This window comes from Lates calcarifer, linkage group LG17 (assembly GCF_001640805.2).
Source record: "Lates calcarifer isolate ASB-BC8 linkage group LG17, TLL_Latcal_v3, whole genome shotgun sequence".
Lineage (NCBI taxonomy): Eukaryota > Metazoa > Chordata > Actinopteri > Centropomidae > Lates > Lates calcarifer.
The window spans coordinates 10,875,323-10,901,720 of NC_066849.1; the positions used below are offsets into that span (position 1 = coordinate 10,875,323).

General features: G+C 40.1%; 2 protein-coding genes across 6 annotated transcripts; one reads left to right on the plus strand and one right to left on the minus strand.

Annotated features, from left to right (window-relative positions):
• Positions 1-1,061: 1,061 nt before the first annotated feature.
• On the minus strand, positions 1,062-17,418 carry elovl1b (ELOVL fatty acid elongase 1b). Of its 4 annotated transcripts, none has more exons than XM_018667442.2 (9): positions 17,266-17,408; positions 12,768-12,891; positions 3,419-3,518; positions 3,135-3,325; positions 2,831-2,911; positions 2,638-2,694; positions 2,421-2,526; positions 2,081-2,217; positions 1,062-1,964 (listed from the first exon to the last, which is right to left on the minus strand). In XM_018667442.2, the coding sequence occupies exons 3-9, from the start codon at positions 3,486-3,488 to the stop codon at positions 1,608-1,610; spliced, it is 999 nt and encodes a 332-aa protein (XP_018522958.1). In that variant the 5' UTR covers positions 3,489-3,518; positions 12,768-12,891; positions 17,266-17,408; the 3' UTR covers positions 1,062-1,607. The 4 variants fall into 4 exon arrangements, with proteins under 4 accessions (XP_018522958.1, XP_050932903.1, XP_050932904.1 ...); XM_051076946.1 differs by lacking the exon at positions 12,768-12,891 and adding an exon at positions 7,124-7,279 and having other exon boundaries at positions 17,266-17,397; XM_051076947.1 differs by lacking the exon at positions 12,768-12,891 and adding an exon at positions 11,940-12,222 and having other exon boundaries at positions 17,266-17,394.
• A 3,173-nt stretch (positions 17,419-20,591) lies between these two features.
• Positions 20,592-26,030, plus strand: mob3c (MOB kinase activator 3C). Of its 2 annotated transcripts, XM_018667464.2 has the most exons (4): positions 20,604-21,025; positions 22,882-23,493; positions 24,749-24,951; positions 25,570-26,030. In XM_018667464.2, exons 2-4 carry the CDS (start codon positions 23,076-23,078, stop codon positions 25,597-25,599), a joined length of 651 nt encoding a protein of 216 aa, XP_018522980.1. In that variant the 5' UTR covers positions 20,604-21,025; positions 22,882-23,075; the 3' UTR covers positions 25,600-26,030. The 2 variants fall into 2 exon arrangements, with proteins under 2 accessions (XP_018522981.1, XP_018522980.1); XM_018667465.2 differs by lacking the exon at positions 25,570-26,030 and having other exon boundaries at positions 20,592-21,025; positions 22,882-23,489; positions 24,749-24,937.
• Positions 26,031-26,398: the final 368 nt, after the last annotated feature.

Genomic DNA, 26,398 nt, shown 5'->3' on the forward strand with positions numbered 1-26,398 from the left:
GCCTGTTTATCCAGGACCCTCTGCACAGCACTCAGTACATTTACTCAAGTACAGTTTGGAGTACTTGTACTTTACTACAGTATTGCCATTTTACACTATTTTATACTTTTACCTCGCAACATTTCAGGGAAATGCTGCACCCCACTGCAACAACTTTAATTACAAGTTACTTTTCAGGTTAAAATGTGTTTTATAAAATACAAATTATGTGTTTTATAAAACGTGATGCAATGCTATACAGTAGTGGCTCCTTACCTTTTTAAAACCGCCCTCGTCACAAGTTAATATGTTATGTATTAACCTACAAGTGATCTCATTATTTATCTCAAAGTCCCTTGCAGTTACCCTAGCAACAGGATAGGGTTTAGCTCCACCTCAAACAGCTACATACAACACTAACGGCGGGTGCTCTGCTGCATGATGGATGGTTTTACTTTTGATACTGTGAGTGCATTTTATTGATAATACTAATGTGCGTTAAGATTTTGATCTGGGGAGTTCTTGTAAGAGGTTTTTTTTAAATTGTGGTAATAATTTTACTTAAGTAAAGAATATGAATAAATCACAATATCAGTTTCATAGAGTAATTTTAAGGAGGGTTAATTATAGCTGTGGGTTAGTGTAAAGGAAAAGCTGTTGCCATCTGTAATTTGACCAAAACAGTTGTCATTCTGGATCAGTATTTTATTTACATCCATTAACATACTAAATTTTAACAGTAATATTTAAATATGACCCAATTTCTGTCACTGATGAACCAGCTGTTCAGTTGGGTGGGTACAGATCTGGTCTGCAGGATGCTTTCTCCCGCGCCTCTTACGATGAATCTTTTCAAACAAAGCAGAATGGGTCTCTTGTTTACCTCCTACTAGCTCCACATACTTGGGATAGCCAAGACAAGAGGCACAAGCAAGCAATGCAAATACTTTTCATTCTTTGTTGCAACACAGCACAATGTCACAGTCTTCCCAAGGACCTGACAACTGACGGGAAATGTTTTCAGCAAGTTACACACATAGTAAGCACTTATTCTGCAAGTAAGTGAAAATACACACAAAGTGTAAAGACAATTTAAAATGGAATTTATTGGCATTTTAATTTTAAATACACAATGTAACAAAATTTAGAAAGTCTAAAGCATACCAATACAATTAGTTATTTTTTGTTTGTTTATTGTAAAACTATTTACAAAAAGTATTTTCAAGTTTGATAGAAACTGTACAGTCATCTGTCCACAGGGGGTGTGGGGGGGTCAAGATGACACAGGGTGTCAGATAAGTAGTGAGGGAAAGTGGAGTGAAAGGCCACCAGTGTGACACTGAACTAAGAGGTTGTTTGCAACATCAGTGAAGATAACATTTAGGTAAAAACATCTTCTCCTCATACATTGTGTTCCATAGATGGATCCCCAATTCAAAGAAACAAGCCAACCAACCAACCAAATGTAGGACCCCAACTGTGGAAATCATTGACCACGTCATTTCCCCATGTTTTGCATATAAAACTAAAAACAGGAAAAGAAACACAGCCAAAATTATCTTTGGAATCTGTAGTAGTTTTAACAGGTTCGCGGGGTCATACTTCTTGGGTGTTTCCTTCCAGAGATCCTAGGCCTTCTTCATCTTGCCCATGTGAGCGCTGCCATTCTCGTGGTGAGCAGAGCCGTTGCTGGTGCCGTTGGTGACTCCATGGGTGATGCCGTTGCTGGTGCCGTTCTCGTGGTGTTTGCCGTTCTCGTGGTATTTGCCGTTGGTGTACACAGCTGTGCCGTTCTGACACTGCTTAATGTCCTGTTTGGGCAACCTCTTACCCTTCACGTAAGCCTGGATCCAGAAATTGGAGAAAAGGACGAAGAAGAAGGTTCCGTACATCCAGATGAGGTGGATGATCATGGGGAACTGGTAGTCGCAGCTGTCCATGAAGTAATACTGGGTAGCGTGGAGAGAAACCAGGACAAACTGGATCTGGTGGGAAGAAGTCAGGAGTCAGTCAAACACTTACTATAAATACATGCGGTGGAATTTACCTTGGTGCCTTGGGAGCCAAAACACGGACATGAACATCTCGAGGGTATACGTACGAGCTGAATGGCAGTCATGTATTTCTTCCACCACAAAAACTTCTGGAAGCTTGGTCCAGCAGCAGCAAGGCCATAGTAGAAATACATGACAACGTGGACAGATGAATTCACCATGGCATGGAAAGATCCCATTCCACCTGGAGTAATAATCACAAAACACAAGACACCTTAGGCAGGCTGCACAAGGTTTCTTGAAGGGCTCAACAAGACATTGTGGCTACAGGTCTTCGACTGGTGTGCAGGATAAAATAACTATGCTATGCGCCCTGACTGCTTTTGCCCCTCAATTAATCATTTTCAAACTCTTTGACTTGTCAAGTTTTAGTTAATGTGTACTTACCAGGGGCATAGCCGACTCCCCACCACCAGGTCCAGGGCATGAAGGAGTGGTGAAAGATGTGTAGGAAGGTGATCTGGCTGTGCTTTTTCCTCAACACAAAGAAGATCTGACCGAAAGAGGATATTGATTAGTTACAGCCAATCTCTACTGACCGAAACTGAACATAGAGGACAGAAATTGCACACTGAAAGCGCCAAGTTTGTTCAGCTGGACTTACAGTGTCGATGAGCTCAATAATCTTGGAGAACCAGAACAACCAGGCCACCCGAACCATCTAGTGAGGGAAATACAGACTCTAGTTTCCAGGAATTCGTCTTATGCGAACAAGTACACAGGTAGTGAATAATGATTTCAGCTGATATCAGTTAAGAATTATATTATGTACGACTGAGGAGTTGTGGAGTACTTACTCGTAGTGCTTGAGGACTGTCAGAGGTATCAATTGCATCGCATCGCCAGGTATATGTTGTGGCCCAACCAGACATCAAGAACTGAATGACAAGAAAACTATTTACTTGGGGATAAAACACTGTATTGAAGTTAGCAGTAATTAGCTAATAAGCAAATCTCAAAACAGATCCTACAAATAGAAACTAAAGTAAGAAACTATACTAATTTATCTGTGTCCATTCAGAAAACATCACTATGTGAACATTTCTGCACTTTTTGAACATTTCAGAAAAGTGTTGGAGACATTAAACACCAGTGTCTTACTTCATAGACAATGAATATCGACAGCGCCACTAGCAGGAAGTTGTAGACTATCATGGCTTCCTTTAGCTGGAAGGGCTTGCGATTGGCCATTATGCGAGGTCCTAGGTACAGTACAAAGAACAGGTAGCACAGCAATATCGCGGTCATGGGAACAGGACTCTGCATCAATGGGTAGTCCTTCAGCCGCGGATCTAGCGAGACCAAAAAAATGAAAAAATAATATTAAAAACAAACAAGGGAAACAACACCAAGGTATTTAGTGTTTTGTTAAATCAGTCACCTACCAACTCCTGCCAAGAGGTAGTCATAGATATCCATGGCGTGTGAGCCAAACTCCTGAATCTCTTGAAGCATGTTTACCGTCTTATATTATGACCCAATTACCTGCAAAAAAAAGCTCATTGTCATTTGTCAAAGCCAAGCACAGCAGCAATCCTTCCACCAGTCCCAGGGACAGAGAATGATATGTCATTCAGTTCAAGAAAACAATTTTCTTGTATTTCAAAGAGTAAAGATCCACTGGGCAGATCCTGATCCAGATGTAGGCTTTTTAAAGATGTGTCTGGGAACTGGAAATGTACCAGTCTCCTTCCCCTTCTGTGTGCATTCATTTTCTGTGGCTATTATGAGATTGTTTGACAGACAGTAAACACTTTTCATTTTTCTACACAGTAAAATTTCCAGAGACATTGCAAAATATAATAGTGTTACCCTTCAAGAGTGAATTACATAACATTGGTCACATGTCTTTCATTCATTGCCTGTGTCTTGCTGGTGATCACCCGTGACCAATAAATGCCTTCAAGGAGGAGCATTTTGTGACATTTCCTGATTCCGCAAGGCTGAAATGCAATTACTGGGACAGAGAAGTTCATCCCTCACCAAACAAAACACTCCCACCTAAAAATCCCAGGATGCTTTGCCCCGGCTCCAGTCACTCATCAGACATGGCCTGATATCAGAGAGGAGGTGCTTCAGGGAGCTGGGAGGACTTCCCTCATCCCACAGTAAGGCGGCACTCTACAAGCAGTTTTGTGCACAGGAGTCAACCCACAAGTTAAGACGCAATATCCAGACTGCTCTCCTCAAATGAACCCAACAGGGAGCAAAAAGGGGAAAGTGTCTGATCACTGTGTTAAGAGGCAGCAGTTGCCTCATGTTTTAAGTTCAGATATCCAAGTTCCTTAAACTAACAACAAGTGAGTCCTTCTTGTTTTGTGGCAACTGCATTTACTGGAAGACTGCCACTGCAAACTGAATCTATCAGTTCAACTACAAATACAGTGAGAAGTATTTCACTAATGGAAAGTGCCATGACATGCAGCCTCACACACAGGAATGTTGCTATGGTTTTCAGACCTTTGTTTTTTTTCTGTTGACAAAGGCTTCACATATCAAGTGTAAACTGCAAAGTGCAGTCACAAAGTAGAGGACACACAGGGTGCGGTCTTCAATCAACATGCTGGACCCAGAGGGAGCTATTGTTTGATGTACAATCCTAGTTTTCACTGCCTAAGGACTAAAGTACAGCCCTCCCTAAGACAATATAATTAAAAGCAAATAATTTCACGTTGTGGAATTAAAGGCAGGGAGTTGAGCTCACGCAGGTGCCGCTTAGAAAAATGGCAAGAACGCAAAACAATACTTAGAAATTTGTGCAACAGTTATGCATTTTGCAGACAAACAGCTGGTTCTAAGTTTGAGGATGTCAACCTGCTTTTGGTATCAATTTTGAAACTGCTGTTATCACAGGATGTCACAGAGGAAATGTAATTTGCAAGGAAATGTAGGAAATCAGATATGGGATACTCATTTTCAAGGGTATTTCAGCCTGCAACTGACTCATTGAATACTTATCTTACATCATTAAAAGCTGCAGAAAATATAAAATGACACACTTACATGGAGTTGCTGCCCTTTTTGCGCAATCCAAACCATTTGGTTCAAATCTACTTTGTGATTAGAAAGGAGGAAAAAGCATCAAAAATGATTAAAAAAAAAAAAAAAAAAACTTTTTATCTAAAAAAATATTGATTTCATTGAAAAAGTGCCAGTAATGTTTTGTGCATTCATTGTGTTGGATTCTGAACAGCAGAGGCGTACAGCGAGAACAGACTGTCTCTCACAAACTGGACATTCTTCTTCCTTTTGAAGATACCCCCTGTGATTTGTTCAACTCAGGCTTTTTCAATTGTTAAACACGGGGTTATGTCAACACCATTGTATCTTTCTGGTTGATCGTGTTAAGCTTCCAGGTGACTGAGTCAAACATTCCAGACCGATTTCTGATGGCCGCACTTGACAGTACTGACTTAACTTCCTTCCGCTGAGTTTTGTCTACCTGCAGTTTCTCAGTGTTATTGCAGTAAATTATGGTGCTGTATAACAGATTAGATACATGACATTTCAGAAACTCTTACACAAAAAGCTGTGGTTGTTTTTGAATCGATGATGAGGCATTTGGTCAGGCACCTCACATTTCAACAAGAGTACCATCATGTCTGTAGTGCAGAGTCTGTCTTGTTCTGAGGAAAAATGCTGAACAGTTAAATTGGTCAGATCATACTCTGGTCATGTTAGTGGTCATGTCTCTAGGTTACTATAACAGTGACCTTGAATTGTATTGTGCCCGTTTATTCACACCACATGGCTTAGCGTAAAGAGTTATAGAATTTGTTTTCAGTAGAAATTTTAAGGAGTTATTACAACCAAAATTCTCCCTCAGCTGTGGTGCTGCATTGAATTTCAGTAGTTTTAGTGTCAGTTTGTAAAAAAACAAAAACAGATTTCATTTCACCTCTAATTATTTTGCAGGCACTGTAACAGTGCACTAGGTGTGAATTCAGAAATTTTGCAATAAAATTTGTAGGATTATTTTATAAATTTTGAATACAAGTCATCTTAATGTCCTAGTTTTCATGTGACTCACTTTAGAGTGAATTTTTCTAAGAATATCGAACAATAACAAAACTGAATGTGCAAGTCAGGGGGATAGTCTTATGATCATGACAACACGGACAAGAAAAAGGAAACAATATTTCTGTATCTGAAGACCCAGATGAAGATAGAAATTCCAAGAAAAAAACAAACAAACAAACAAACAAACAAAAAAAAAAAAAAACGAAAATGAAGCCCCTTCCATTCCAGCTCAGTGAAACCGCGAAACCTTTTCACAGCACTTACTGCACCCCAACGCTCTAATATTTCTTTACCATTTATTAGATCTGGTTATCAGTAAACTCAAACATAATGACACTGTGACATTGTTCAGTGGTAACTGCTGTAACAGCTATATCAGCAATACTGGTAGTAATTCCACAGGAGGACAGGAACTTCCTCACAGCTGTGAGAGGGGTCCAAAAAAGTGTCTCCTGTATTAATCCCATGACAGAGTGATGCAATTTAGCTGAAGACACACGACCACTGAAGCACCAGTCTACATAATTTACAGCCCCAGGTTATACCACTCTCTTCTTATGACCAAACTAAAATAAAGTTGTTTTTTTAAAAAAAAGTTATTCCCTCTATACATCCCACCATAAACACTAATTCAATATTAGGCAACCTTGACAACAAGGTGGCTAGTTTACATCTACCAAGGAGACATAGTACAGTGGAAAGGGAGGGGAAACATTTCCTATGAGAGCCATGTCAATGAATCATAGGGATGGAAAAAGGGAGCTCACGCTCACGAGGTGGGAGTTAATGATGAACAAACTGGAGCAGAGATGAAGAAATGAAAAAAAAAAAAAATCAGAGAGTAGTATTCAGGAACCCACTGATCAAACACACAGTAAAGTGTCTGTTATATAAGAGACATTTTAAACAGAGCAGCCTCAGATCCTCAAACACCAAAAGAACAGAGACTTGCTCTGAGGAAGACTGAGGGCAAAGAAAAAATAAAATAAAAAACACCCTGAGCTGCTCAACATGTGGGCAAACTCCACACACAAGTTAGTTCACCTTCTACGTAACACTGAGCAACTTACCTTGCTGAGACAAGAATTTTCCACTTAAATCATCAAAAGCGAATGGGACTCCTTTTTCACAGCACGGCAAAGCCTCTTCGTAAAAAAATATAAGGGCGGGCGGGCAGGCAGGCAGGCAGGCAGGCAGGGGTGGCAGCAGCAGCAAAAAGAAAACAGCTGAGCGGGGAGAGAAAGACAGCGAGAGCACGAGCAAAAGAGAGAGAGAGGGAGAGAGAGAGAGATGGGATAAGGGAATGAGAAAGTAAACTGACAAAGTGTGACTGGTACAGCAGTCTTCCAGATCCCCACCCTCCCTGACTCACACAGTGGATGAATAACTAGCTCACAGAAGGAAGAGGGAGGGAAAGAGGCAGAGCCAGAGAGAGAGAGAGAGAGAGAGAGGGAAAGAGCGTGCACTGTGTGTAAGTGAGCGTCTGAGAGCAAGTACAACTGGGGTGAGACTGAGATGGCCCCTATTTAAGCTTACACCACAAAAAACACCCTCAAATAAAAATGCATATGGCTACTTTTGGGACCCCCGCCCTGACTTTCAACACATGCGAGTCCCCTCCCCCCTCCCCCTTCTTTTACTCTCCTGGTTACACCCTCCTGAAACATACGCACACACACACACACACACACGACTCTGGAGTCACCCTGTAAGTTTCTCTCAGGGGGTGGGCTGATAATATTATTCACAGGCAGCGGGCAAGAAATCAGTGGCGACTCTGTTATCATGAAGGAGGCCATTGTTACGCCTTTACTGGCTCCCTACCCGGCCAACACCCACAACGCAAAACTAGCTTCCATTTATTTTTCTGTGTTGTGGGACAATGAATGTCATGACTAAAATGCCTGAAACAAGTAGTAGAATTTCATTTCTCTCAACCTGCATAATCTCAGTGTGGAAAATTCCCCTCTGGTTTCACAGGAAAATCTCAAGCTCTTACTATCATTATTATAAATCTATAGGCCACGTGTCGACTACGTAAGATAGCATACCATTTACAGTTATAATTATGCATAATATCTGGCACAGATCCACCATATGCTTGCTTCATCAACTTCAAAAGACAAAATGTGCAGGCTTACTATACTGACTACGTGACAGAGAAAAATCAAGCACATTCAAACTCCACAGCTAAGAAGCATCATAAAACCTTGATGTTTACTCAGGGTTGGATTGAAAGGCTAATGGCAGACAAAAACTATTGCTGCAGAGGGAAGAGATGACTCACACGATAATGTTTAAAATTCTTCCGAGTGTGTTGTGTAAGGAGGTTTCGCTCTCTCTGATAGGAAATCACTTACTCTGATCTCACTGTCACACCCAGCCGATCAGAAGAGGAACAAAACATTCACAATCATTACTAACAACAACAATAATACTAATTACAGTTTCTGCTTATGGGTCACTTGGCAGCAGTGACCACTACTGGGAGGAAAGCACAAGGAAAAGCTGTAGTTTCATTCATTGTCTCTTCAGATTTGTGAGTCTGAGTAGCTATTAATGAGTCCTGACCAAAACTGCACACAGCGGCTTCAACACTGACAGTTTCCAAGATCAAGTTATACATTTGTTTGCAGTCTGCAAGGCAGCACTCACTCGTGCAGATCAAGAGAAGAGCAAAACAGCCTTGCAAATTAAATTAATAAGTAAAGTTCAAACAACAAGAGCCCTCACTGTACAATATGAAACTCTTGCACAGGTGATCTCGTCATTGTAAATGCCCTCTCTTCAGTGTTGCACTGTATCTGACTGACTGGGCTGGTTTTACCTGTCACTCTGGCTCTGAGGTGGGGGGGTAGTGGTGGCAGCACTCCAGCGCATTGTAGCCCCTCCTCCGAATACCGAAACACACCTGACAACAAAATAGATCATCGCTCTTCTGCTACAAATGCTGACAGAGCCATTTCAAATATGATAGTCATCTTGTCCTGTAACACCAACACCCCTTTCCACCTTTACAAAATAAGCATTTCCACAAAAACAACACGGAAGGAAATGCTAGTTATGGTGGTTTATAGAAGTACCTATTTAACTCCTCACTGCCGATATGGTTGACTTCTGAAATATGATAATCATCAAAAATGCCCTCATTCAGACTCTGCCAATGTGTGGCTGAAAGAGGAGCCACAAAACCAAAATAAATCATAGGAACTCTTGTACAACTTTACAGTTTAAATCTCTTTGGTATTGAGTGTATTTTAAAATTAAATATAAAACTGTTTTCATTCATAAAAAAAATCGCCAATGAATTTCATTCAAAAATAAGACGTCAAAAAATGCAAAACTAATTTTAAATGCAAAAATGTAAAGATCAACACTATCGCACAACATGTCTGCACAACTAGACACATTGCTGTAGTGACAGAAACGACAAATCTTTCATTCAGTGAAGGATGAACGAGACACAGTAACTTAACTGGTCCCACTTGTTAGATTTGGACACATTTGTGAAATGATTAATACATTTGAAATGTTTTACAAATTTGCATCAAACACACATTGACAGAACGACTGCAAGTGGGAAAGGAAGGAAGTGGAAGGAACTCCTGATCAAAAAAATTCAACTTAATTCAAAATTGACTTTTTGTCAACAGCACAATGTGTATTGGTATATTTTGATGGAGTATGACAGTTGCATTATGTTATATGATGAATACAATTTCACTTTTGTTCATGGTTTAGCAGTAGAGTACAGTATGAACACGCCACAAACCTTTTGAAAATTTAAAAACAATCACACGTGTTTCAGAAACAATGTCAGTAAAATTCCAGACACCAGACAGGTAGTGTAGATAAACCCTGCTGTTTCCGGGGCACAGTGCCAGACAAAATGCCTCTGCCCATTTTAGACTACAAATCAATTAACAACACAAAGTACTGATTGATCATGTATCTATAACTTCATATTGAAACACATTAGAGCAATATTTAAAAAAAAACCAAAAAAAAAAAACAAAACTGATCTGAACTACTGATCATCTTGGAAAATTAAGAGTATAATCCAAAGGAGGATCCTTTGACTTGGAAAGTGTAAATGCAGGAACATGTGTGGGACACGTGCATTACAGCAATGAGCACAAGAGTCAAGCACAAGAGAATTTCCATCAGCATGTGACACACAGGTGTGAGGAGTCTGACTTTGCTGCCAAGGTCTTGTCACTGTACAAATCTCTCATGTGAAAAACTTCCAGTGCAGTGTGCAAAGGATGAGCAAGGATGAGACCTGTTCAGAAAAGCCAGATTGTATAGTTTATGCGTTGCCTTCAGAGGCTAATGCCAAATTGCATGTGACATGTTAAGACTGATGGTGTGTTATTGGTGGTTTTGCTCAGAACTATCAACACTGTGGACAGCAGATGTTTGTCAGGTTATATTTACAAACAGATTTATTGTGTTTCCTTCATGTGGCCAGCAGAAAGTCCTGAATGGAAGCAACTTCAGTCTGAAAACTGAATGAAAGCCAAGTTGAAACTGATAACAATCAACTAAATTAATACTAGTCTCACATGGAAAAAACAATAACACACATTCCAATCAAGCCAGCGGGATGACAAACTCTCAAGAGAAAACAAAGACATTAGTCACTGTGTTCTTCCGGGCCCCAGGGGATAGCACTGCCACCTGGGGCCCAGGTCTTCTCGGTCCAAATATGTCTGACACAACTGGGTCTTGAGATAACAACTGAGATACAACCGAGCTACATTCAAACACAAGCTGGTGTCATTCCACACTGCTTACAACTCAACCTCATCCAAACTTGTTCTGCCGCTTTGTCATCTTAACATGTTAAAAAAAAAAAAAAAAAAAAAATTACAGAATCATCAGCCCTATGACATACTTGCCATAACAGGACACACCATACGAGAATGACTCCAGTTTCATAACCTCAGCTACTATTATGCAATGAGGAAGGTTACCGAGGCTTATAACACATTACGCATGAGACATAAAAATACTGGTCTGAACCATGTAGGGTCCCTTCAGCAGGGTGAGTCTGAGAAACATCTGCCTGCTTGAAATATGTAAAGCTTAAAACAAAGTTTTAATGGTTTACTATCACTGGTCAATATAATCTTATAGACTGGTGGATATTTTGGATGAGACAAGTGACAAGAAATTGTGGAAAATTAATGTTTTAAGGATGTTTATGTATATTTCATTATTTGTTGTTCAAATGTACATTTGTTATGACTTAAAAAAACAAACAAAAAAAACAAAAAACAAAAAAACAAGCAGTGTGTTCAATATGGGGTGACGTTTTTTTGCAGGAATTCTATACTTCTATTACATACATCTTACACGTGCCCATCGCCCATCTAATTATGTCAAAGGTCACCAAATGAACTCTGCACTGCATCTCTGTTGCATATCTATCTTCTGTCCCATTTGAAAAATGCATGGGCCAGTGACACTGTATTGTAAGTTGCATAATCAAATTAAGAGTTTATTTTTACGAATGTCCTTTGTCTAAAGATCTGATTTGTTTTTAGATGATATTGCAGCAGTGACTGCACATGACCCTAACAGATTTGAATGTGCTCAATGGTTTCCAGCCATGCACTGCAGATCTATGATATGATAAAAATGAATGCCAGTGACTTAATGATAAACAAGTTGAGCACAATGCAGCCATTTCAGAACACATTTAAGAAAACAAACTTTACTGGCCAAATGCCTGAGTCGTAGTAACTGTTACCCCTCCTCAAGTGAAAGAATGTGGCTGAACTTGATTCTGGACTGACATGTTTACACCATCTTCCCTTCATTGTTTTTGGGCTTGTGTGTGTGTGAAGGTTGTAGTGGTGGGGGGAGCAGTATCACTCCTACCTGCAAGTATTCAGACAAGAACGACCATTCAACACTGGTTCCATTCTCTTCACGCTCCTCCCTCCCTTTCTGTCCCCTCTGCAGGTCTCACCCACCAGCGACTCAGATTTCCTGAACTTTACACACACAATAGAGCGCCTCGTCCTTATGAAGGAGCTCAATGCTCCAATGCAGATCATGCAGAAATGACTGCACCTCAGCAGGGACAGGAAGCATTAGGGAAAGGGAATTTGCATGGTGGCAATCTTCAGTCTGTTTCCACAAACTTAGGTAAAATAGGGGCCTGGAAAAAAACAAACATAGATTCTGAGCTATAAGAAAATTGCAACTGGTTAGGTATAAGGCTGCAAATGATTTTGCTCAGGAGCTGTGTCAGCAAAGAAATTAAGTAATTTAGACTGAACAAACTTTTTTAATGAATTACACACCATTAGAGGGTATTTACTGTTTCACATTTTTCCCTATGGCCATCATTACTATCAGTTACAAGATTATACTCAAGGTAATTGCCAAGATCTAAGAATGTTGACACATCACCTCAATAAAGTCAGACAAGACTAGAAGAAACTTGATTGTTCAGACAAGTAATAAGCCAACAGTTTAGCCAGATTATCAACCCATTTTACAGGCAAAACCTCACTTGAACGCACCCATAATGTCTGCAACAGTCCATCATTGCAGAGGGAAACTGTGTATGCACAACCACGGAAGCACAGTGGGTCAAAGGTGAACCAAGAAACACTTCTGTGATGAATGCTGACAATGTACAGTTTGGGTTATAATTTTACCTTTCAGCTTTGTTTTCTCTTCCAAATAAAACCGATTAACCTGGTGATTCGTTCAAAACCTGTAGGATTATCTGGCCACTTGTGTTTCTTGCCCCCTCTGACTGCCTTTCAGAGATGTAGCTGTGTTCTGTGATCTCAGCAACCAAATGAAACGATGGCAAAACCTACAAAAAAAGATCCAGGTTGTAAATGACCACTGGTACTTTGAAGGGTAGTGCCCAAGGCTGTGCAAAAATCGACAAGGTTCGACAGGAGCTCTCTGTGAAGTATCCTGCTAATCTGGGTGGGATGAATATTAGAAGTTAAGCACCTTGAGACAAACGGTGGTGCTAATTCTCCACTCGTGCCATTAAACCATAGCAGTGGAAGGAGGCACCATGAAATGACGTCATTAACAGAGCGCCAGTCAAACCTCATGGTGGAAAATAACATGGACATAGAAATGTCATATTTCCGCCACGGTTTGTTTCATGCAGCTGTTTTTGTACAGATGAATGAACGATTATGCAAAATGATTTCAATCGACTCAAATAATCAAAATCAAAATAATCAGGTGACTATATAATAACTGCAATAGTCCTACTATGGTTCAAAGACGGCCCACATTTCAAACTAAATACAGTCAGTAGGCTAATATGTAGGCAAGTACCATTAGCACCTGAATTGAGACAAGATTACACTTAATATAAAACTGCAAATGAATTGTAAGATTGAACCTGTAAGATTTTAATCAGGGAACTTAATGTGTTAACTGTGCTATCCCCAAGATGGAATGATGCACATCTGGAGGCAGTGTATGTCAGCATACTTGTTATTGCTATAGCTCTCAAGGGTGTGTCGTTAGAGGCGTCTAATGGGAGAGCAAGCTAAAACTCATCAACAAAACAACTTCAGACTTGACAGATGGGGCAAGTGTAAAACAGACCTGGCAGACAGTTTGGTATTATGCAAGACTTCCACCATGACTGGAATGACACTCTCCATGTCTGTCAAGAATACCTAACATGCTACTATGACAAGAACTTCACCTTCATAGTTTCAAACAAGTGTGTTTATACCTATGACTTTGTAGTAAATATGAATACCAGTCATTTTCTGACATGACTGTTATGACAGAGAGAGAAGGTAAACAATAGCTTTTTACCAGTGTCTCATGAGCAGGTGAGTCTTTATAATTTGCAGTAACAGTGCTTTTTTACAATCTAACCTTTGGTCTAATTTTCCAAAAACTGCTGATGCCACTGAAAAACAATAGGGGAAGGAACTGACCTCATTGTCTGTTAAATCTCTTAATGGCTGTGCAGTGAGCAGATATGAAATCAAAATTTTATCAAAACAAGAAAAGTAATAATTTAAGGCTGAAATTTGATAAACAAACAAACAAAAACAAAACAAACCAGTCAATGATGGAACTAAAAACACACTAAAATATGTAGCTATCTTTCCAGGCAGGCTGGTCAGAATATACCAGTCATCTCTGAGGTCATCATGACATATTTAAAAGACATAACAAGGTCCGCACCCGCATTTGGCTGCAGAAGGTGACTTCACTTCTCATCCTTGTTTAGACAAGAACAAGTTAAACCACAATGCAACTATTAAGTATTAACTGAAATGCTGCATATTTATGGACAACCTAAAACTACACATTTGGCATACATTAAACAGCCTAGGCTGTTTGATGTAAATAGCATATGCCAGTCACACTTCTCTCCTTCCCAATCTGATTAAATATCAGACAGACAGATAATTGATTGAAACTGAACTAACCCTTATAGCCACTAAAAAGCAGCTTCAGCAGGGTAACTTCACACTGAAGCATGTGCTGTAGTGCATGAAACTACTGCTGCATCGGTTCAGGTGGGTTCAGACTTCACACTCCCTCCAGTGAAACAAAAAGGGTTTGAGTGAAGCATTAGGTGGGTTTGAGTTCAGTTGCATAAGCCAAGAGTTAGACGGGGTATTTCTAACTAAAAACATGACATGAGACTGTATCAGATGGAAGCATCCCCTTTAACTGACATTCACAACGTTTGCTCAAGTGAAATGCTGAATGTCAGGTATGCTAGCTTCTCCACCCAGAGGAAGAAAAATTAAAAGGATAAATAAAACAAACAGTTTCCTAACAACAGCTAAAGGAGTGCTCTGTTCAAAGAGAGCTGGACTCAAAAGTTCACACTGTTTTAACAGTGACCTGTCACTGCCATTTGAAGGTAATCTGGCATGTAAACATGTCACTTAAAGCAGCTTAAAGCAGGATTTAAATCATTTATTTACCGTATGAAGCAAACATGGGCCCCCAAGTCAACCGATAACCTCCAAGGTAAAGAGCAACAGTCGTACAGTTTGACAGAGACAATCATCATGAATGAAGTCATTGAGAACAAACAGTGTTTTGACACTTAAATACCAGACTGGTTGGAAATATGTGGTAAGGGAAAAGTGAATGGCTAACATTTTCCTCTACCTAACAAAGCCCTTTACTATAGCTGCTAACACACACACACGGCTCAGGCCTATTGTCTTGTCATGTTTAAAAAGAGGTGATGTCATTTTCTACTAGCGGAAACTTTTATTTTTAATATCAGTTCTGCTCTCATCTGAGCTTCAAGGCCTTCAGAGAGGGTGTTGACAGCAGAGGCTGATGAAGTGATAACAATACACAACCTTGAAGCATTAACAGTCACAGTGCTGCTGTAGTGTTTACATTTGTACACCTGGACTGGCTGACCTTCAAGCCCTTTGTCTCCGTCCCACAGTCGTTAGTTACGGCTAATGTTTACATGTCTACACACGGTTAATGATCCATATCCTGCCTTAAGTGGCCATCATCTGGGAAAACAAGAATCAATGAGGGCCAATCCACACGCTTCATTTTCACACAGGAGGATCTCAGGTCTGCTGTAAAATATTAGCATTTTTACTTATTGAAAACAAAGTCAGAGAGCTCTCCATCAGACTTTTTGCATTGTGACAATTAGCCAAGTGTTCTCTTATCATGGCATGCGTCAATTCAGATCAGTGCAAATATTTAAAGTGTGACACAGTACTATTTAATCTGAATCACAGATAGATGTCAAATTACAGCTACTTGTGGGGTAAAGTTTCACACTTTTAGCCTCAACAGTATCTGTTCCCCAATTGTGCATTGCCCATGAGGTGTGGTTGAATGTGGTTTTGTCCCAGAGTGATGAAATTAAACCACAGTATGACACAGCTAATACTGTAGTATTCAGTAATAGCAGTGGGTGTCAACATTATCAGTATTTATCAAGAACATTATCTTGATGTGTTATGGGTAATGTTTACTCTTGTACCAAGAGTCTCTCTCTCTCTCTCACACACACACACACAACTCCCTTTCAACTAGTCAAGTGGATAAGAAAAACATCTTGGAAAGTATGATTTGAGAATTTGTCTCAAAACATTGACGTGGTGATACATATACATACACACACACACACACACACACACTTAAATTTATCATACAGCTTTGTTAAGGCTGTGACCTTGTGCTCTAAGGCACTTTGACAGTATTTTCTCTTTTTTTCTGCATGTTTAAAACAACATTTCTCAGCAAGCACCCAGATCAATTCTTCGTAAGAGTTTTGATAAACATCATCACTTTGTTATCGTGTTTTATTACTTGACTGACTTAAACTCAGGGGCGGGTCAAGGTCAAGATGAGTTACAACTGCAACCAACATGATTTAACTACACTATGTGGTGGTTTGTTTCATCACCTCTGACATTTATTAGCCCAGTAACTGCAGAGATGCTATCACAGTTATACATCTAAAAAAAAAAAGAGACTACTGTGCCTTTAAAATTTGCTTTTACTTTTGTTAAACCGTTAGACGCCGTTATAACGTTTAACCAGCAGGTTAAGTTTCACTTATGTCCACTAGAGTGAAGCTACATTTGCTGAAGTTCATAGCGTACACACGCACACGCACGCACGCACGCACGCACACACACCAGTGTGTTCTTGTTATCGCTTCCATTGAGATGTAAGATGTATGACAGCTACAACCAACGAAAAGATGACAGGCAGCATTTCCACCTGCCTTCAAAAGGACAGAGCAACAGTAGCCAGTGTGCGCAGGTTGTCAATGAGCTCTTTGTCCGCAGCACAGGTGCAATTGATGAGAAGCGGACACATACAGGACCATCAATAGTCCGAATAATAAGCCGATTGGGATGCAAATTGACTCTTCAATCACACCTTATCAAGGGATAAGCATTTTTGGCACAACACCAGGCACGAGGTCAAGGATGAAAAACAAAACCTACTCTTTATTTAAAACTTAAAACCTGTTTTTACGGTCTACGTTCTAAGATATTTGAGTTATAAAGACAAACCACGACTTGAGCAACCCGAATGAATAACACATTGACATTGACGCTGCGCAGACGCGCGCGCCCCCCACTACCCCCCCTCGAGAGAAAAACGCACCTCAAAGTAGCAAATTAACGCGGCAGGTCAACATTTAGCTAACTGTTTTATTTTGTGAAAACAATGTCGGAAAGCTACTCACTTGTGATGTCTTGGACCCGCGGAGACTGTCGAAAGCAGGCTGATAATATGGCCCAACAAACGCGTGTCTATAGAAGTTAGCTCTGCTTCCTCTTCCTCTCCGTTTAAATCTTCCTCCTGAGCCAACCCTTTCTTTGATGGAGCTGGAAAAAAGGTGGAGTCACTTCTACTCTGTTGCGAGTTGGTCGCCTAATATGGACGTAATCAACTGTATCAAATGCCAGTCATCGCCAGTCAAAAAAAAAAGAAGAAAAAAAAAAAAAGAAGGAAGAAGAAGAAGTAAGAAGTAACTTTGATATGCTACCAAGAAAATGATATTTTAAGAGTTTGAGTTTAGTCTGGTATTTTAAGAAGGAGGCCACAAACAACTACAAAAACGTAAATAATATGATAAATACTTAATTATCGTAGTAAAATCTCCATATCTGTAATCTTTACTATAAAATAATAGGCTAAAAGCACACCTGAGCTATCTGGGTCCACTGTTTATTCCTTTTAACAGTTTTTCGTCCTTCACTGGTCACACTGAAGGATGAAAGAGTGACAGGATTTACACAGTGGCGTTATCTTTCTGTGGTTTCTTCAGGCTTCAAATCAATGAATGACAGAATCTGATTCCCACCACAGATAAAGGTCTGCTTGTACGTGTCTGTAAAACAACAGCAACTACATGTTTTACATAGAGTACATGCATAGGCAACACTGTATAAACCATAGCTCAGCTCAGGCATGTGTCAGTTTATGTAACACACACACATATTTAATTCCCACTTTCACTACCTGTGGAAGTGAGATATTCAAATCTCATGAGTGACACTGATGGAAAGTTTCACCCATAATGATTACAGACAGGTTACAGAGGGAGAATGTGCTGAGCCTGGAGCAAAGTTATAGCACAAAGTGTTAGACTCCTGCTCTGCTTTGCGTGATCATAAATCATCCACCTGTTTGGAAATGAACTGCCCAGCTGCTGCTTTAAGTGTCTCTCTTACCTGGGGCCACCAGAAGAACTTTTGAACTAGGAAGGACAATTCATCCTACACTGTCAATAATTTGTGACGGGTATATATAAAGATAAGACTCAGAAACTTCTCTCGATACAGACAAAGGTTGAACTAACAATAAAATGCTTGGAAGGTGTCTTATTCTCTTATATTCAAAGGATATATAGTCAATATAAATACGAAATACAAAAATGCCTCAAATATATGTCTTCTTCAAATTTTACTTACTGGAAATTAAGAACAGGTGGTAGCAAACTTATTTACAGTTCAATATATAGGCACAGGACTTTCCCCAAACCCTCAAATTCAAGTGTTTAATTAAACTTTGTACTTATTTTGACGCATTGACATGGAATATGTGCGACCGGTTTAAGGGCTCAGAATGACAGGCAGCATGGTTTTGGTGAGTAATGACAGACTACTACACTGGTTGACAATCAAAGGTGAATGAAAGGCCTGACTGGTTCCACTTCCTCCTGTGTCACATATCTGGGTGATGACAGTCACACTGAGAGCAAAACAGGGCAGTTTGCAGGTCTAATCTGTCATAAATGTCTCCTGTGTATGTCATCACTGCTGGAAATCTTTTTGAAAGATCTCAGAGGTATTTGTGTATGAACTCAGGTACTGTTTTCAATTTAACCTTCTTTTTGGTTGTGTCTAATTTAATTGTTTATATATAAAAGAAAAGTAGACTTTCACCTTTTTTTTAAAAAAATTACTGGGGCTTTTACCTTTTTTTTATTTGAGTTTGGTAAATTAATCCAAGGAGACTGCTGCTAACAATGTGCCTTAACACCTAAACTCAGTAGTGTCATCTGACCACTTCCACTTTCACTTCCACTTATGGTAATTTACATACATGTTATATATATATATATTATATTATATATATATATATATATATATATATATATCAGGCAAAGTACTAAGCAATAATCAGTCAGCATTTCCATTAAAACCTGACCAATCACAGCTGTAGAATATCAAAAATTATATCGCTATACTGTTAGAATGTTAATGTCTCTGTCACTTGAACTTTTTTTTTCTTCAAGTATATAGGAAGAAGAGGATGAAAGGTATTCCCCTCACAGATAAGTCAGTGATAGTCCTACAGATAGATACAGCGTGATAAAACAGTCATAAGAACAGTCATGGTGACCCCATGTGGATATATTGGATAACTGCAACTCAGGACTTCCTTGAGTTCATGTTCCTCTTATTGAAGTTTCTGGTAAACACTGACATAAATCTCTCTCTCTTTTCTGCCAAGAAAAGCAGTAAAATACTTTTGAGTTTAGCAGCTGGTCTTCACAAATAACACTTCCTCCTCTCCAACCTTCTAAAGTACAGTACATTCTTGAATCCAGTAAGTGTGACATACAGGTTTCAGACTCCTTCCGGTTTAGCAATAATAACATCTTGTGATATTGTGATAAAAGCAATAAAATTTAATGTGTATCTTAGTATACTTGCTGCTCCAGGAAAGACGCCAAAATTGACGGCTCAGCTCAACAACTTCCTTTATCACTGCAGTTCAATAAAGCTCTACAAATGTTGAGATAAGGATATGCACTGAAAAGTGGTAAAATACAGGATGTTATGGTTGCTCTTTAATTAAGAAATCTGCTCTATCCACACATCCACATGTCCAGAGCGGCATTTTAAAAAAAAACAAATATCATATCATTAAGCTCAATCTGTGTGATCCTTCAGCAGCAAACATAAACATTAGAACTTGAAATTTGCTATCACTGTGTCCCATCCCATGTCCTACAGCTCAATCCCTCCCATACCGGAGGGAATCATGTCACAAAGAGTCTGGCCAGCTTCTTTTTGAAGGTTGAGTTTCATTACACAGTAGAGAAACAGACACCCTCTGCTTTTTAGTGGCATCCATTCACCTTCAAGACAAAGGGAACAGTCATGGCAGCTGTCATAAGTACAAGGAGCCCTCAAGGGCATGGGGGGTGTGGGGGTTTGGACCATTCCAGTCAAACATGCCCTGTTTGTTCATGATCCGAATGCAGATTCTTGTCAATGTTTTGAGGGGCATTTTTTGGTGAGCAGCGCTTTTTCTATTTAAGGGTAAGTTCTGAGTTCAACTACAATATCTTTAAAAGGCCAAGAATTTAAATGACATGTTATTGAGACTTCACAAAAAAAGGAGCGGCATTGACTGCCAAACATCCAGAAATGTTTGTGGGATCATTTCTGCTCCTTCTGTCCTATATGTGGCTTAAGAGGAGGGGTTGTTTTCTCAGGACCTTTACCAGTGGGCTGGGCTTTGGTGGGACAAGTGGGCTGGCTGCTCTGCCTACAGGATGAGAGGAAAGAGGGGAAAAAATGGAAAAGAGGGAGGGCTGAGTGGGGATTTGGAAAGACCTTTTCCAGCCCTTCTTCTCTTTCAATTTATAGGTCCTTTACACACACACCCACACACACACACACACACATATAGACAGCGACAGCAGGGCCCAGTAGACAAAGTCAGGATGTGACATCATCAACAGGAAGAGAAGCCAAACAACTTTTTCTCTCTTTTACTGTGTTGTCTCTGCTGTGAAGTGAAGTCGGAGCCTCTCGGTCTGTTAGTGGCCGGCACAGAAGGAGAAGATCCAGAGGAGCTAGAGGGGGGCAGAGAAGCTGGAGCTGACCTCCACGGGGAGTTTAAAATCAAGGGATCCGACGCCTGAATCCTCCCTGAACTTCCCACGACTTCCCATTCCAGACCCTCCGCCGTAGGATTTCAGAGAGGTACAGTGCAGACAGCTTTTTCCATTCAGTAATCTCTAGTTTTTGATCTCCCTCTGTCTCCTCCATTGTGTCTGGTTCCTGCGACCTGCAGTTGTTTTATCTGTAGAAGCAGCTGTTTTCTTTTTCCCTCCTGTGTCAGTTTTTGTTAGCTTTTGTTAGTCAGCAGTGTCAGAGGCAGAATTCCATTAAAAACCATGAAAGTATGCAAGGAGGGCTGCCAACCTCAGTACGTGATCAGACATGCTGAGGTTGCTGAGGCATGCAGAGAGACGTAAGGTGATCAAAGTTAAAGCCACTCCGTCTCACGTGCCATCACATTTTAAAAAAAAATAAATCATCACTGTCTTCAGAAACTAAGAGTGTCCAACTTTAGTGTTTGATTCTGAAACTGTGGTCTGCCTGAGTTCAAGGAGTGAATGAAGCACTGTAACTTTGACCCTTCCTCACAAGCCCTTTTGTTATGGACACATTTAGCGCTATCTCATGACCACGTATTCATGCTCCCCCAGTGGTGAGTTTCTAACTGAGATCAGGCAGACTGTGAAAGCTAGTGGAAAGTAAAAGTACCCTTCTCATATATCAGATGCTGTTTGCATTCCAAATCCTCACCGCTTACTCAAATCGACCCAAAGACTGAACAGGCACCAGCAAAACTATGAGCTTAACAGACATGTGAGGGGTCTGTGGATTGAGAGTTTTCTGAAATGAGTTACTCAGTCGACTTAAGGTCACAACAGACAGACGTATCAGTGCTTGGTCTGTTATGTGGGTACAGATGATAATACAGAGGCAGAAACTTCTGCTAATTTGAGTCATACAGAAAGAACCACAGGAAACGTTAAGACCGGCAGTTCGAAATGGGACTCGGGACACAAATGCGGATATAGTATCATGTTGCAACCACAGTCACTTGAATGTGACTGCAGTGTCAAATCTGTGGAGGCAACATATGCTTTAATCCTCTAAAATACTGAATGGAAATAGGCAATTCAGTGGAGCGTTGCCAGTGTAGCACAATTAAACGAAACCCCTATGATTCTGTGACGTACATAGACTTTACTTCTAATGAACTGTGCATCTTATTTGCCTATAATAACCTATTCAAATGTGATGTTGTTACTTATCACAACAATTAAAGCACTGGATAGCATAATCATTCAGTGAGGTCCTGCTCCTAATCAGTGTGTATTATCTACCAGATGGTTAATAGCTACCAGAAAAAGAAAAAAAAATCATCTGTTGATCATTTATAGATTGTGTGTCATATCCAAAAACTCATTTCCCAAGGGACTGACTGACAGTCTGTTTTCCATCATTTGTCATGCTCAGTGTTTTTGCATCAGAGTTGAAAGTTTTTTCTCTTCTGTAGCATCTACTTTTACACCCACAACCTCACAGTGCTTCTAAAATCTTGATTCGTCCTCAGTGAGTCGCCGCATGCCATTCATTTTCTCAATTACGCCTGACTGCAGTGGCCTGATTTCTGCCACAGTGACAGAAACTGTCGCTATTTTTATCACTGGGTGCTACTGAAAATCTTGTGATAAGGTCATTTTGGTCACGCAGAGCAGTGGATGCAATAATGGCACAGTTTAGATGAACTCACTGGTTTGTCCTCAGTTAGGGAAAACACATCTCTGTACAGTGTGTACTTCTGCCCACATGAGTCATTTTAATGACCTAGTTCTTGAGAATGTTTGACTTGTGAATTTTGATGTAATGTTTACAATATGACAATGATACGTATGGTTTTAGCGATGATGTTTTGGTCATTACATTCTTTTGTCATCCTTGTCTAAAGCAGTGAATTGGCAGGGAGGGAATAAGCCAACTTCTCTTGTTATTCTGTTTCACAGGGACGCCCTGCCATCTGAAAACAAGAGCTCCTTGCAATCTTTGCATGACAGACACTGACCCCGTGTAACCTGATTTCAGAGCTGAAAGCAGCCTGGTTCCCTCTCTCTGGAAGGTCACACGCTATCAAACTCAAACCTAATTATTATTCTGGAGAGCTCATTCTCCCCTTATCTCAGGGGAAACGACTGAGTCAATGGCGTTGTGTCTTGGACAAGTGTTCAGCAAAGACAAAACATTCAGGCCGAGGAAACGGTTTGAGCCCGGCACCCAGCGATTTGAACTCTACAAGAAGGCCCAGGCCTCGCTCAAGTCCGGCCTGGACCTGAGGAAAGTGGTGCAGCTCCCGGAGGGGGAGAACCTCAACGACTGGATTGCCGTTCACGTGGTGGATTTCTTTAACAGGATCAACCTGATCTATGGCACAATGAGCGAGTACTGCACCGAGCGCACGTGTCCCATCATGTCTGGGGGGCTGAGGTACGAGTACAGGTGGCAGGACGGCGACGACTACAAGAAGCCCACCAAGCTGCCTGCTCTCAAGTACATGAACCTGCTGATGGACTGGATAGAGTCGCTCATCAATAATGAGGACATCTTCCCCACCAGAGTAGGTGTGTGTGAGGAGTCCACAAATGAAAGCACTGGGCCATCGTTGAATGTGTAACCTAATACATGATTGAGTGCTGCCTTCACTGATGTTGTGCAGCATCAGCTCATGGGAAATGGGATGATGAAGTTCAAGCAGAGGTTAATTAAACAATAAGGTTGACATTTAGAGGAGAACGAATGGGTGACTGAGGTGTTATTTTATCTCAGCACCAGATCTGACAATCAACATTTATTAGAGGTGAGAATTTCATGCATAATGGAGGTATGAGCTCAGGGGCAGCACAGTGGCTCAGCAGTTAGCACTGACACCAATATGGCACCCTGACTGAACCTTTTTTTGTGGTTTTAGACATAGACATGCAGGTAAAAACAAAACAAAACAAAACATACCCTTAGGTGTGAATGAGTTTTGTCTGTTTGTTAGTAAGGGTGTTTCTTTACTTTTTGTCGATTATTTGCACAGTCTCCTCCTACGGCCCTGAGCAGGAATAAATAGAAAATGGATGGATAGAGCATAGCACAGGACGATAATAATAATAATAATAATGTGCTCAGTGGTTCCCAAACTTTTTTTTGTCTTGCATACCCCCCCAAAATACACCTCATTACTGTGCCTCTTTCCATAAATGGGCAATCCATGCAAGACATAGTGATCCTGCAACTGGTGATGTTCAGGCCTGGCCAATTTTACATTTGCTACTGCTCTGAGAAAAATTAGACTTTTCAGACATTTATTTCTTTATTACTTTTAAACATTAATTTGAACTTTCTGACAGCTTGCTCACTACTTTTCATGTCATTGGTTATTGTGACAGTAGTATACTAAAGATTTACTATTTGTGTGTTCATTTTCATAGTTTCTGTTTTACCAAATAAGCTGAGCTACTTCATGATCCTTACATGTTCTAGTAACTGCAGACACACCCCCTGGAGTACAACCAGCTCAGAACCATTGCTCTACTGCACCTTTACTTACAAATATTTCACCTTTTACCCATTTTTAATTCTCTAAAACATTTTGTCTGTCTGAGATTTTGTGCATCTGATTTTTTTTACAATACATTTTTGACTACAGGTGCAATAGAGTATTATGCTATAGGGCGTACCTTTTCTCTTTCATGTCCATCTTTATCAACCCAGCACCAGAAAATAGATTGTGCTTCTTTCTCTCAACTACTTCCCCTCAATGAAATATATTGCCCATATGAGTCAGATTTTTTAAGACACTAACTCTAAGAGGTCTCTTCTTCGCTCCAGGTGTACCTTTCCCCAAGAACTTCCAACAGGTGTGCAAGAAGATCCTGAGCCGTCTGTTCAGAGTCTTTGTGCACGTTTACATCCATCACTTTGACAGCATCTGCAGCATGGGTGCAGAGGCCCACATCAATACCTGCTACAAGCACTACTACTACTTCATCTCAGAGTTCAACCTCATCGATCACTCTGAACTGGAGCCCCTGGTGAGATGATAGTGTGACCTCAGATGTGTAAGGGAACAGGGGGAAGAGGATCACATAGATATTTTCTAAAGGGAAGGTTGTCAATTATCACTCTTGTGTCTGTCAGCCTAGCAGAAAATAGTTTCATCTTTATGTTTCATCTTTATGTCGGTGTGTTTTCCCTGCTAGTGCACATTCATAGCAGTTTTTTGTCTCATGAAGCTGCACACACTACATGATCTCTCAGTCTCACTGTGGGTATATAACACATGAACTGTGTTCTCTAGAGATAATAATAATTTTCCATCTGACACTAAGAATGAAATCAGCATTGGCCAGTCATCAGTTATCATCATGTTGCTTGGACAATGTGTTTTTCCTATCGCAAAGTGAAATAGGGATGAGACATTTATCTCAGCTTAAAGCAGAAAAGATAAATCTTGACAATGTTTTATTGTCCCACCATTGGTAATCAAGGCAATTCTTTCTGTTTTTGCTGCCATAGCTCTTTCTTTCTTACATTAGGACATTATGTTCTTCATATCCAAAGTGTACATTGCACTTCATAACAGTCATTCATCTCCTCGTACAATATGCACTTGATGTGTTAAACATGTTCTTTGTTTTCTTTTCCTACAGAAAGAGATGACGGATAAGATATGCAATTAAACAAAACCACATGGACAAAGGAGTTTACATTCTGACATTATCTGAGCCCCGCAAGAAGAAACATCAGCTTCAAAACACTCAAAACAAAGAACAATTTTATATAAAGTTGCATGAGTGGTTTTCTAAGCATAACTGGGAAGGTCTAGTTACATACCACACTTCTTCAGATGGTGGCACTGTACCTTCACAGATGTTTTACTTACAGTCATTGTGATGCCATCATTATAGGATTTTGTATTGGTTAATGATACTACATCTCCTGATGCATATCCTTTTTCTTTACTCCTGCATGTATGTTAATGTTTGACCTTTATACATGTTTTGATATACAGTGTTGAGTCTTATTTTGATGAATGAAAGTTTTTATTTTATTTGGTGTGTTTTTCTAGTTTAAACTTGTTCTAAAGACATAAAATGCAGTCTAAAAATGACCAATATAATTGCCCTTTTTGTCATGTTTTAATGTACTGCACCACAAAACAACAACAACAACAATATTAGCAGCATGAATACTTTTTTTTTTATTTTTTAATCACATATTTAGTTAGATAGGCACCTGATAAAGGTGATGGGGGTGAACTATAAATAAAAAACAATATGAAGAAACACTGCAGGTATGTGGCGTGAGCCATACTTCCTCTTGCCAGTGCTGATCTGACAAAGCTCTGGCATAAATATGTAAATAAAGGTCGTGATCATGCACAAAAAATCCCCTCTACGTGGAGTGGGGTGTGGTTGGGAGTAAAGCCAAGTGACGTAGCAGTGGCAACCTTGTTCTCAACCAATGGGTGAACGAGGC